Source organism: Pelodiscus sinensis, chromosome 2 (genome assembly GCF_049634645.1).
Source record: "Pelodiscus sinensis isolate JC-2024 chromosome 2, ASM4963464v1, whole genome shotgun sequence".
NCBI classification, from domain to species: Eukaryota; Metazoa; Chordata; order Testudines; family Trionychidae; genus Pelodiscus; species Pelodiscus sinensis.
The window spans coordinates 73,082,496-73,095,060 of record NC_134712.1 but is presented as its reverse complement, the minus strand read 5'-3'; the positions used below and the strand labels follow the sequence as shown (position 1 = coordinate 73,095,060).

General features: G+C 42.1%; 1 protein-coding gene across 1 annotated transcript in view; it reads left to right on the top strand.

The window, feature by feature from the left end:
* DSG2 (desmoglein 2) overlaps positions 1–12,565 on the top strand; it is a 43,532-nt gene that overhangs the window by 14,008 nt on the left and 16,959 nt on the right. The window contains exons 2-8 of the mRNA XM_025180007.2: positions 1,784–1,819; positions 3,656–3,790; positions 7,037–7,198; positions 7,385–7,529; positions 10,097–10,263; positions 11,751–11,885; positions 12,130–12,315. Coding sequence (XP_025035792.2) covers positions 1,784–1,819; positions 3,656–3,790; positions 7,037–7,198; positions 7,385–7,529; positions 10,097–10,263; positions 11,751–11,885; positions 12,130–12,315 — 966 coding nt within the window. The remainder of the gene's footprint in view (positions 1–1,783; positions 1,820–3,655; positions 3,791–7,036; positions 7,199–7,384; positions 7,530–10,096; positions 10,264–11,750; positions 11,886–12,129; positions 12,316–12,565) is intronic.

Sequence of the window (12,565 nt, the reverse complement as noted above, 5' to 3'; positions counted from 1 at the left end):
TGAAGGCACCATAGAGTGGGAATACAAGTGCACACGCTACAGACACATATGTTTGGAAAAAATATCGAATACATTTTAGATTATATTATATGGAGTTGAAGGCTATTACTTACTGTAAAGGTATCTAGGCAGAGAACTTTTCTAATTCATAAGTATAAATTAAGAAGTTATTTTGATATATCTTTGCCTTAAGACATTATCTGAAGCCTTTTTGATGCTTCTGTGTCAGGCCTGGGAAAAATATGGCCCGCAGGTCGGATCCAGCCTGCCAAGCCACCAGATCCTTCCCGCATACTCTGTGGAGAGCCCCAGACAAGCTTTCCACTTGCCTCGCCCCATTCATATGCCACTCAGAAACACAGCTGCGGGGCATTTTTTCTTTAAAAACTGTGAGTCCGGAGGGAAGGGAGAAAGCTTTAGGAGCTGCTCCAGCTCCCAGCACAAACCCATTGGCTAGTATCTGGCCAGAAACTGGCCAATGGGAGCTGCCTGTTTCCATAATAGGTAGCCACGAAGCACAAGAGGCTACAGAGCACATGGCTGCAGCCTGTGTGAGAGAGGGGCAGGCAGCAGTGTTCCCTCTAAGCCGCATGGCAGCACAGCTTTACAGGTGATTAATCAGCCTGGTCTAGTCTGAGGCTCAGGGCTCCATGCATGGAGCGGACTGACTGGGCAGGGCTGATTAATCACCTATGAAGCTGTGCTGCCTCACAGCTTAGAGGGAACACTGCCTGGCAGGGAGGCCGATTCAGGATAAGACTGTTGGCTGGTAAGTCTCCTGGCCAGACCCTGCCTCTGGGACTCCAGCCCCTCCCAATCCTTTGCCCCCCCCACTCCACATATCCAAATCCTCTGCCCTCATATCCCCTCCCAGATCGGCCCCCCAAGCCCTGCCCCAGATCACAGTCCCCTCCTGCCCTAGCTTACAACCCAAATCCCTCCACCCCCTTCTGTACCCTACTTCTTTGGGCTAGGAAACAATCCAACCCCCTACTAGGGTTGCCAAGTGTCCAGTTTTTAACCGAACAGTCCAGTATTTGAGCTTTCTGTTCGGGAAACAAATTGAGAAACTATAATTGAGTAAATAGAACTGTCCAGTATTTTCTCAATCAGATGTAATGTAGATTGTGATGTAATGTCAAGTGTGTCCAGTATTTTTTTTGAAACCATCTGGCAACCTTACCCCCTACACTTCAGTCCAGTGCCCCAGATCATAACTGCCTCCTTCACCCAAACTCCCTCCCTTACCTAAAGCTCCCTTCTGCACCCAACCTCCACCCCAGAACCTTGCACTTCCTCCATCAATATCATGGAAGAGTGTGGCCCTCAACCACTTTACAAATTCTTAGAGTGGCCCCCCATCAAAAATTATTGCCCACCCTTGTTCTACATGATCCACAGCCTAACAGGGCAAAGGTACTCAATGAGACAGACAGAGAGAGGTTCACTCTAATGCTGCTGGCTTCAGCATTATAGGCCTGATATTACACCCATCTGAGTCAATGAAAGGCTCCCATTGACTGTTACACCAAGAGATGATCACTTATGCATAAAGAAGAGAGACTTAATGAAGTCTTGTATGCAAGGATCCTACTCATATTAAATTTTCTCATAAACTATTTATACGGTGAGTGAAATTATTAAAAGTACCTGAATGACTTGCAAATGTCAGTCTTTTGTTTTTGGTTTGAAGTTTGTTTTGGGTGTGGTTGTATGAGCTGTACCTTAATGCCACTATACTGATGCAGAATGAATAATGTTGACTATATCATTTATTTGACAGATCTGTTTGAACTTTGGAAATGGAATTCACTTAGAGGTAGGTAATGGCTAAGAAATAAATACAATACCCCATCTGTATAAAAGGTTTTCTAAGCAAACAGTAAATAAGAGAAAAGTGTTTATAATTGGTATCTTGATGTAGACATAACACCCAAAAATAATGTAATATCACTTGTTTATTGCAGAAATATAAGTAAATAGGCTCAGTCCTAAACCTATCAAAACTAATGCTATTTTCCATTGGAAGAAAACTTCCCTAAAATATTAAGGTTGTGATGAATCAACTTTGAGGTTCTCTAAGTTAATGATGGTGACTATTAAGGTCAGATTCACCAGGGGGATTTAGATGCTGCACCTCTACCATCTTTTGTCCAGTTTTAGGCATTAACAGAGCAATCCTACTACACAAGCAAGATAATGGAGAAACTCCTAGTCTGAGAGTCCCTCTGAGGCTTAGGCATGAATAAGAAACCAAGCTGCTCAAGAGTGCAGAGTTACAGAGCTGCCTTCATGCTCAGCAATCAAAATTTAGACACCTCTGAGAGCTTAATATAGGAAACGTAGGTGTCTAGGGAATTTAAGCACTTACAGCAGGGTTGGATAAGATGTGGCCCCGGGGGCCAGATCTGGCCTACCTAACGGATTGCATCTGGCCGTTTTCTATTTAATATTCTATTTAATATCCTGCTGTCCGTGCCACCAAATTTCTAAATGGTAGATCAGGCAGCAGGATCCTATTTAAATGACTCACGGGTCTCAGTTGCAGCAATACTCCGACAGGAGCCACAGCCGCAAGCCCATTAAATAGCTGCAGCTACCTTGGGTGGCAGCAAAGCAATGCAGTAGCGGTGAGGCCGTGAGCCCTTTGCTGTGTTTTTAATTCAAAGCCTCCAGCCCTCTAGACAACTCTGAGGGTAGGTTAGTCCCCAGCCCTGCCCCTTCCATCCGAGTCCCTGCCCCTTCCAGAGATGAAGCTCGCCTGTGACCAGGTATCAAAATTGATTAAGTGTCCCCCTGTAAAAATTATTGCCCACCCCTGACTTACAGGAAGAGGCAGCAGCTAAGCAGTGGTTTTGTGAATTCCAGTGTTACCTGTATGTGGGATTTAGGCATCTAACTGCCACTTTAGGTATCTAAGATGCCAACATGATTCCTACCCCAAAGCTGAATCGCGATACTGAGAGCCACTGCACTGATTAAGCCAGGCCACAAGAGTGAACGGGTGGGTTTTCATGGGAATGAGAATAAGGTCATGGAAACAAGTAGTTTGCAAGTCTCTAGGTTTGACAAGATTATGGTGCAAGGTTGGATGACAAAGAGCCACTGGGAGGATGGATGTGGAAGCCTCTTGTTCTGAGGACGAGGGGGAAGGAGGGGCAAAAGAAAGAGGATCGAAGTAATTTACTGGTGGTGAGGAAGGTTCGAGGGGAAGGCAAACAGGGAAATACGAGAAGACTAAGACTACATAGATAATTTTTTCCTACTGTCTGATAGGCACCACTTTTATTCACACCCATTCTGGGAGATTTGATTAATCCCTAGTTGTCTCATAGTTTTAATTTATTCATTTATTTTATTTTAAACCTGGCCTTTAAACATTTCAAGTGAGTGTTTTAAAAGAAAAGACACATTTCTTTCTTAAATGGGGTTTTGGGAAAGAATCTGACCTTCACCATTAAAATTAACCATACATACTTTAAAAAAATATGTAGGGTAAAATCTGTGTGTAAATTTTAAACAGCCAGCTGGTTAAATTAACATTATATGCAGAAAGTTGCATTCAGAAGTTCTGGACACAGTAGTGTGCAACTGCATGAAGTATAAATGTTTCATGGCTAAAGTGTAATGTTGGAATTTAAATCTGTTTTTATAGGTTTTTAATCAAGGTGGCAAAATGGATCATCTGTCTAATCAGAATAGCAATATCAGACAAAAGAGAGAATGGATTGTTCCACCTGCTACAGTTTCAGAAGAGGACGACAGTTTGAAAATTAATCCAATTGCTAGAGTAAGTCAGAGAACCACTGAAACACGATACGATGGGAAGCATTATTGAAAATGTATTGCTGCATGTAATTATGGCTGGACCTACTCTAAGCACCCAAACTATTAAGAACACTCTCCAGTTCTTTCAGCATTTGCAATGGCCCCAATAATGGAATTTTGAGCATTAATGTTTTGCAGGTTAGGCCAATGGTAATTGTCTTTACTATTCCTTACATTGGTGAAGAAAATCCTAATTTTGTATTTGTTCAACAATGAATAACATGTACTAAATAGTCTCAGTGGGTAGCCATGCTATTCTGTAATTGAAAAAAACTTAAAAAAGAACAAATAGTCCTGCAGCACCTTAGAGATTAATGGACACAAATCAGATATCCAAAATGGTAACACACAGAAACCTGTTGGGGAACATTTTAACCTGCCTGAGCACTCATTAATGGATCTAAAAGTGACTATATTATTACAAATCAATTTCAAAAAATCAGCTGGAAGGAGAAGCTGCATATATTGCCTTCATCTGAAAATTTGACATCTTTAATCAAGGTCTGATCAAAGACCTTACTGTAATGGGCTGCTACATTGAACACCCTAATGACATTACAAGTTAAGTACGGGCACTTACAGCCCACTCTCTTAGCCTCAGTTAACATGGACACTCTAATTGACCTTTTTTCCCCCTTCACTTTCCCTCCCTGGCCCCTTTTTTTCTGCTATTTGCAACTTGCTCCATTTATCTGAAGAAGTGCGTTGTGTCCACAAAAGCTCATGATACCATGTACATTTTTGTTAGTCTCTAGGGTGTTTCAGGACTATTTGTAATTTAAGTTTTTTCATGCACTGAATAGAACAAATTAATAGTTGCTTAAGGTTCTATACAACACACAAACAACTTTCTTTGTGCAGTACTGAGTATATGTATTTTATAGTGCTTGTTTATATGAGAAAAATGTCAGTGGGCTCTGTTTAATGTTGGCTGGCCTCAATTTTTACCCATTTTTTCTTCTTTTAGTTTGTGATGTTTATACTCTGGTTACCCATAAAAACTATGTAAAGAAAGTTAATGTTAAGCAAAGTTGCCTGTGCGACCTTAGTTTGTCCTTTCTGAGTGTATGCATTATAATAATATTTAATCGTAGCTTTAATGCTCTTCTAACATAGTTATAATTTCATGTAATTTCCTAGGTTTATTTTTTTTAAGAAACAGAAATTCTATCATGTGGTGGTATAATGACCACCACATGGTCCATCAGGTGGTTTGGACTCTTTAGATCCACTGCTCACTTCTGAGGCAGTTGAATTCATGGAGTAACAGACAGCAGTAATAGTTTTTCATTCTCTGTGTGGATCAGAACTACAAGGGAATTAAATGCTTATTTGACAGTGGTGTTCACAAATACTTGCTGACAGCAGAGAACTGGTGAGATTCCTCAATCTTAGATTCAATTTTGGTCTCTGGAAGGAGATGTGCTGTGGTGAATGTGGTCTCTTCTTCTCCGCCCTACCCCCATTTTGTCCTGTCTAGTCAAACTTTTGTGTCTCATTCCCACCCCAACCCTGTCCTTACCCCAGTCTTCACTTAAATCAGGTTTCACATCCAGGTATTTCTTGCTCAGTCACTTTGGTCTCCCACTCCCACTCCCACCCTATCTAATTCTCAGTCTCCAGCTCTCCTCCCAGTTTGCCCAACACAGGCACAGACCTTCCCAGTTTTTCATCCGAGTTTAGTGTTCCTCCCTCCCCAGCTGGCTTCTAGTCGTCCCAGTCTCCTTGACCATCAGTCTCAGTCCCTCCACCTCCTGCTTCTGCACCTTCACTCCTTAACCCCAGGCTCCCTGCCCAGACAGTCCACAATCTCTCCTTCCCCCACAACTCCTAGTCAGAGTTTCATTCCCTCAGCCAGGTCAATCTTATCAGTTCCTTGTTTAGACCGCCTACATTCTAGGGATGTGAACAATTAGTCGACTATTCAACACGCTAGTCGACTAGTAACTCCCCACATCCTTGCTGCCTCTATCAGGAGCAAGGGGGGTAAGAAAAGGGGGTGCTTCAAAGCGGCAACGCTGTGTGGAGCCCAGGGTCAGAGGCTTGACTCCCCCACTGGCCCTGTGCTCCCTGCAAGCTTTTGCCTTTGAAGTGTAGCAACAGCTCTGGGGCTGTTGCTGCACTTCAAAGGCAGAGGTGCCCTTGTCAGCTAATCGAATAATCAATGACTTTGCATCCACTATTTGATTAGTCAATTAATTGAAATTTAACATCCCTACTCCATTGCCTTCCCACTCGTTTGGCTCTTGTCTCCTCTGCATTTGAGAGAGGTGGCTTCCTCCAATAGGGAATGGTCCTTGAAATCATAGGAAAGCTGGGCTCTCTTCTCTCAGTTACAGTGTCTGACATGATCCCAGGCCATAGTATGAATTATAAGTGAAGTCTGACTTAGTCCTTTTAGCATTGGGCTACTAGCGTATGCTCAGTCATTCTATTGTGGTGGCACATGGTAATGCTCCACTGTACACAGCCTTACTGGCTGGAGAGCGCAGGGAAGCAGGCATGCTCTCGCTCCCTGACAAGAACAGGAAGGGGAAGAGAAATTGTCCTTGGCATAAATTTTCTTTTTATTTAAAAAAAAACTTAATTGAGTTAATGGCCCGAGCAACGCAGGGTAAATGAGCTAGTAATGACATAAAACAAGTGTTTTAGGGCTATATGGTGTGTTGTAGGTGTAGCTTTGGGAGGGACTGTATCTTAGTGAGCCTCCAGAGGCACAGCAATATGCACCAAATTGCTACATTCCTAATGATAGTACAGTGCATTCATTATACCATGCCCATTTAACTCTTAAGGGCCACAACAGAGTAGGGTGGGAAGCCGATTCTCCTTTTTCACACCCCTTTTGGAGTTGTTTGATAGGAAGCAATAGTACCTGCACTCCATTCTTGCACAGGACATGTAAGGTTCCAGCTCCTTGTATCCTTCGCTACTACTTTGAACCCAAACAAGGGCCATGCAAAAGCTGGCCCTTAATTTTTATTTATTTAATTAGTTATAGTAAAAATATGAATAACATATTTTCTTGCTCATTTTAGCTACCCTCCCAAAAAAATAAAGAGAATACACCATAGCTTCCTCTACATAATTAGGGCACATACTACTACATACAAATAAATATCTTGCTTGTTGTTCATAGTATGTTTCTATACATTTTTAAGGAACTTTCATTTACTGAATGCAATTAATTCTATTGTGTTCCTGTTAGATAAGTTCTGATCATGCAAGTGATCCAGGGGTGACAATTACTTACCTAATCTCTGGCCAAGGAGTGACAGAACCACCTTATAAATTGTTTATCATCAATGGAAAAACTGGAGAACTGAACATAACAAGAAAAGTTGACCGAGAACAACATTCAATGTTCTATGTAAGTTGAATTTGTGAGTATAACTTTCTCTTTTTTTCCTCTATATGCTCTCTCTTTAACATTTCAAATGAATTGCATCTGTTTGTTTGAATGTCTCCTGACTTCTTCTCTAATGCAAAACATTAAGTATTAAGAATTTCTATCAGTTTGAATATTCCTATTTTTATGTTTATTTGTCTATTTCAGCTTAAAGCTTATGCACTTGATCAGAATGGAAAAAATATGGAAAAGCCACTAGACCTGAGAATTAAAGTTAACGATATAAATGACAATTACCCCATATTTTCAGAGGAAGTTTTTTTTGGCTCTGTTGACGAGTTAAGTGAAACAGGTAAAATACTATAATGGTTCTATATGATCACTTAATCCCTTCTGTCCTTACTTTTTTATACCAGTCCTGTATGGTATTGTTTTCACCACTTTCTAACAAGAGCAATGATATCTGCTAAATTTGATTTTACTTGTTCTCTCAGGAAAAAGATTTTGAAAATAAAGACACTGACTTTTTCAGTGACAGCTAACGTTGCATCAGGACACACTCCACCAATTTAAAACCTGAAAAGCGTGGAAATAAATTATCACCTAAGTTCTCCAGCTAAAACCCCTCCAGTGCATCACTGACAATCCACAGCCTATTCTGGAAAATGTTCCCTCACTCTCACAAACCTTGGGAGACAGGCCAGTCCTCGAATACAGATGGTCCCTCCAATCTGAAGCAAATACTTACCAGCAGCCATACATCACATACCTCAGATACACTTACCCAAGAATTTACCCCTGCAACAGATTCCATTGCCAACTCTGTCCACATATCTATACTAGGGATGTCAACATATACAGGTGACCCCCTGCACTTACGACCTAATTGGTTCTTGGAGAACAGTCGTAAGTCGGGCCGTCTTAACTCGAACCCTTATTGCCCATATAGGCAATGTTATGAACAGGGGTTCCCTTCCTGGCCAGCTTTGCTTCCTGTGAGTTGTAGTCTCCTGGAGCCAGGGGGCTCTGCTGGGCAGTAGGTGGCCCCGTGGCACAGCACGAATGGCGCCATGAGCTGGCCAGCTGGGGGCTGGGCAAGGCAGTAGGTGGCCCCGCAGCCTGGTGCAAATGGTGTTTTCAGCTGGCTGGTAGGTGGCCCCACAGCTTCTGGAGCAGGGCGGCCATAAATGTGGGGGGTTACAGGTCAGGCAGTCACAAATTGGGGGTTGCCTATAGTTGACTTCATCATTAACTGTTAAGCCTGGACTTAATAGTTAATCTTGTTGACTACATGCCTTCCCCACTCCTCACTGCCTCTGTATCAGAGGTAGGAAGGGTGGAGGAGAGTGGCAGCTGGTGCCCATGAGGTGCTGGCTTTAAGCAGGCTCCTCACGAGCACCAGATCCGCCTGTCCCCCCCCAATCCCTGCACTGCTGCCTCTGATAGCCCCTAAATGGCTCCATAAGTTGGTCAGCTGGGGGGTGGGCCAGGCAGTAGGTGGCTCCACAGCGTGGCGCGAACGATGCCATGACCCAGCTGGGGGCTGGGCTGGGCGGTCACAAGTTGGGGGTCGCCTGTAGTTATGTGCCGACACGTGGGCAGTCAGCTTTCAAGCTGGCTCCCAGCATATGCCAGGTCTGACGATACGCCTACCCTTTCCCCCACTCCCAGAGCCTCTTACAGAGGCAGTGAGATGAGGCAGGCAGAAGCCAGTGCTGGGGGGAGCCAGCTTAAAAGCCAGTTCCCCCCAGCATCAGCTCCATGTTGCTGCCTGCCCTCTCCCTCCCGTGCTGCCTCTATGAGAGGCAGGAGCACGGGGATGGAGGAGCAGGGGAGGCTGCCGCAAAGCAGCCTCTGTCCACAGCAGTCCCTGTCCACGGGGGTCCCAGCTCTCCGCAGACAGGGGCTGCTGCTGTGGACCAGCCTCTGTCCACAGGGTGCTCGGATCCCCATGGCCGGGGGCTGCTGCCACTCCATGCTGCTGCCTCTATAAAAGAGGCAGCAGTGTGGGGCAACAGACAGCCAGTTTGAGTGGGGAGCTGGTTTTTAAACTGGATCCACTCCCGCCTGCCACCCCGCACTGCTGCCTCTGATACATAGGCAGCAGAGCAGGGTGGCAGGGGGCTCCCCGGGAAGCCCACTCCTGAGGACTATTGAATAGTCATATAACCACTAAGATTTCATGTGGTTACACGGTTATTCTATTACACGATATCTAGCATCCCTAATCTATACAAGTGACAGCATCTCAGGACCTAACCACATAAATCACAATATCAGGGTGTTATCCACCTGCACATCTGCTAATGTGATTATGTGCCAGCAATGCCCCTTTGCCCTGTATGTTGACCAGATCATACAGTTGCTGTGCCAAAGGATAAACAGATACAAATCAGAGATTTAGAAAGGTAACATACAAAAAACAGTGGGAGAACACTTTAACCTCCTTGGATACTCAGTAATGGATTTAAAAGTAGCCATCCTTCTATTAAAAAAAAAAAAAACCTTCAAAACTAGACTACAAAGAAAAACATCGGAGTCAGGTCACCAGGCCTGAGAGCAGATGATGTAAAAGGACATTTTGTTTGTTTTCTGTTTGTATTAAATTATACCTGTGAAGTTTCCAACATATTTTTAACTTTTAGTTAAAGACCATCCATATTAGTCCACTTGTCTTTGCTGTTACACTGAGGTTATAGTATTTATATCCAAGATATGCATTTGTTTGCTTGTGCAAACTATCTAATGAAATATTAGTGTTAAATTGACATTTCTTCAACTCTTATTAAAAAATAATTAGAAGTAAGACACAAAAAAGTTCAGTCGGCCTGAAAACTTTCCATCATTTTATAAATGATACTTTCCAGTGTATGACAGAGCAATGTAAATCAATATATATGTATGTATTTTAATTCTCAGCCACATTTGTGATGAGGATAAATGCAACAGATGCAGATGAACCGAACAATCTAAATTCAAAAATTGCTTTCAAGATTCTTTCTGAAAAGCCTTATGAGCCTTCTGCATTCCATATTAAAAAAAACACGGGTGAGATTATAACAGCAACGTTTAACCTTGACAGAGAGGTAAACTATACTCTTATATTGGCTCTTTCCCAGAGTTTTTACAACACTGTTTCAGTCTTCCTAGCTCATTGCTGCTTCGTCCTGCTCAATAGGTGAGGGCTGGATCCCCCAATCTCATTCTGCATGCCTGGCTCCCTGCCTTGAGAATGGAAGGTATAGGCCTTTCCTAGAACTGCTGGCTTTCTCCCTTTGTGTCTGCTCTGCTGTGCTGGCTGGTGCTTTTTGTTCCAGTTAAGAATTAAGGCCGTGCTCACAAAGTTGTCCTAAATTGCACCAGAGGGAAGTAGTGGCCTGGTGATAGCTTGTCCGCCCACCACTACATTGGTGCTTACAGTGTAAGTAGTAAGCACTGGGGAGTAATAAGGGCTTGTCTTGTCCTACAGTGTGAGCTAGGGTGACCAGATGCCCCAGTTGTATAGGGATAGTTGCAATGTTTGGGGCTTATTTCTTTTGTCGGTGCGCACACACACACACACACACACACACACACACACACACACACACACACACACACACACACACACACACACACACACACACACACACACACACACACACACACACACACACACACACACACACACACACACACACAAAACTGCAAAGCTCATAATCTGGTTCTGTAAGAGTAGTCCTAGATTTTATGGGTATATATTGCAAATTAAGACCTGAATTGCCACAGGCAGATTTCTATAACCCCCTGTTCAAAGCTGCATATTAAGTGTTATCAACAACTTTTTTGAACCTATTAACTTACATATGTAATGCTTTGTATTCTTATTGTCCAATAGATGGTGCTCCTTCCATTAGCCATCTACGTGTATACAAACTACTGCCATTAGAGAGCACCCTCCTAACAAACAGATTAGCATTCTGGCAGTGGGAGGACATGGCAGGAAAGTTTTCATTTCTTACCTTTATAGCAGGCCTAACTTTATCTAGCCAGTACTATCAGTCTGTCATTTGTCATGGAGAATAGTGTCAAGAAGTTCACTAAAAACTGAAGGGAAATAACTGAACTATTAGTATAAAACTTTGCTAATTATGTTTGTTATGTGCGTGTGTAATAATCTAATAATAATTATTTTATGAAATACAGCATTCACAATAAATTTCTCTTTCCTCCAGCTGTGGCGTAACCATTTTCTAGCCCACAATTAAAGGACAGTGATAAAATTCCCAAAGCCCTTTGTGCTGGGGTGGTTGTTTTTGTCTCTTTATGTTTCTCTAATTCTTTCTACCCTCCATTTACTAAGTTCTTTGGGAAAATGCTAAGTACTTTCCTGAGCTTAGGACTCTGGTACAACAACTTAGCTGTCAGGAAGGTTATGATAATTGAAATTGAATATTAATGAAACATACTGCCATAGCCAGCCATTTCATATCACAGAAATATACAGAAAACGTACTGGAGCAAAAAATGTTTTATGTGATTTTGCAATTTGTTTTTGCATAGATTTAAACATTTATCTTTGAATGTGACACAGGAACAAAGTAACTACATTTTGACTGTAGAAGCCAGGGACAGAAATGGAGACAGAAATGGGCTAGCTAAAACCTGTACTGTAAAAATCAAGATTTTGGATGTCAATGATAATCTGCCCATTCTTGAAAGGGAGACAGTAAGTTTGTTTTTGTTTTGTTTTTGTTTTTGTTTTTGTTTTTGTTTTGTTTTTGTTTTTGTTTTTGTTTTTGTTTTTGTTTTTGTTTTTGTTTTTGTTGGTTGACTGTTTGAGAGAGACTGTGTGCTTCTGTGTCTGGTAGTAACATGTAATTTACTATCACATGATACACAGAGGATATATTCTGCCATAATGAAATCAGATAGACTTAACGTTTTAATAAGGATATATTGTTTAATTGCAGTATGAAGGCAGTGTTGAGGAAAATAGAGCAAACGTGGAAATTATACGAATGAAAGCATTTGACAAAGATGAAATATTCTCTGATAATTGGCTGGCAAACTTCTCAATTGTCTCTGGGAATGAAGGAGGTTATTTCCATATAGAGACAGATGCTCAAACAAATGAAGGAGTTTTGACTCTTGTGAAGGTAAGTGGATAATGAGAATCGGTTTCTTTAATCAAAGAAGACTTATTAAATATTAGAATAAATTACATAGGCTATTAATTTAAATTAAAACTGTTTGCATTCTATCAGCATGTGAATAGCAAATAATACACAGATGTAATACGCCTCTCAGGTGTAGTGAGTAATTGTTTTTACATACAGAAGAAAACATGTTCCCCTTCACTTTAGTAAATCATTTTGAGCAGTGATACTCAGACTGAGGTTTGCAAGA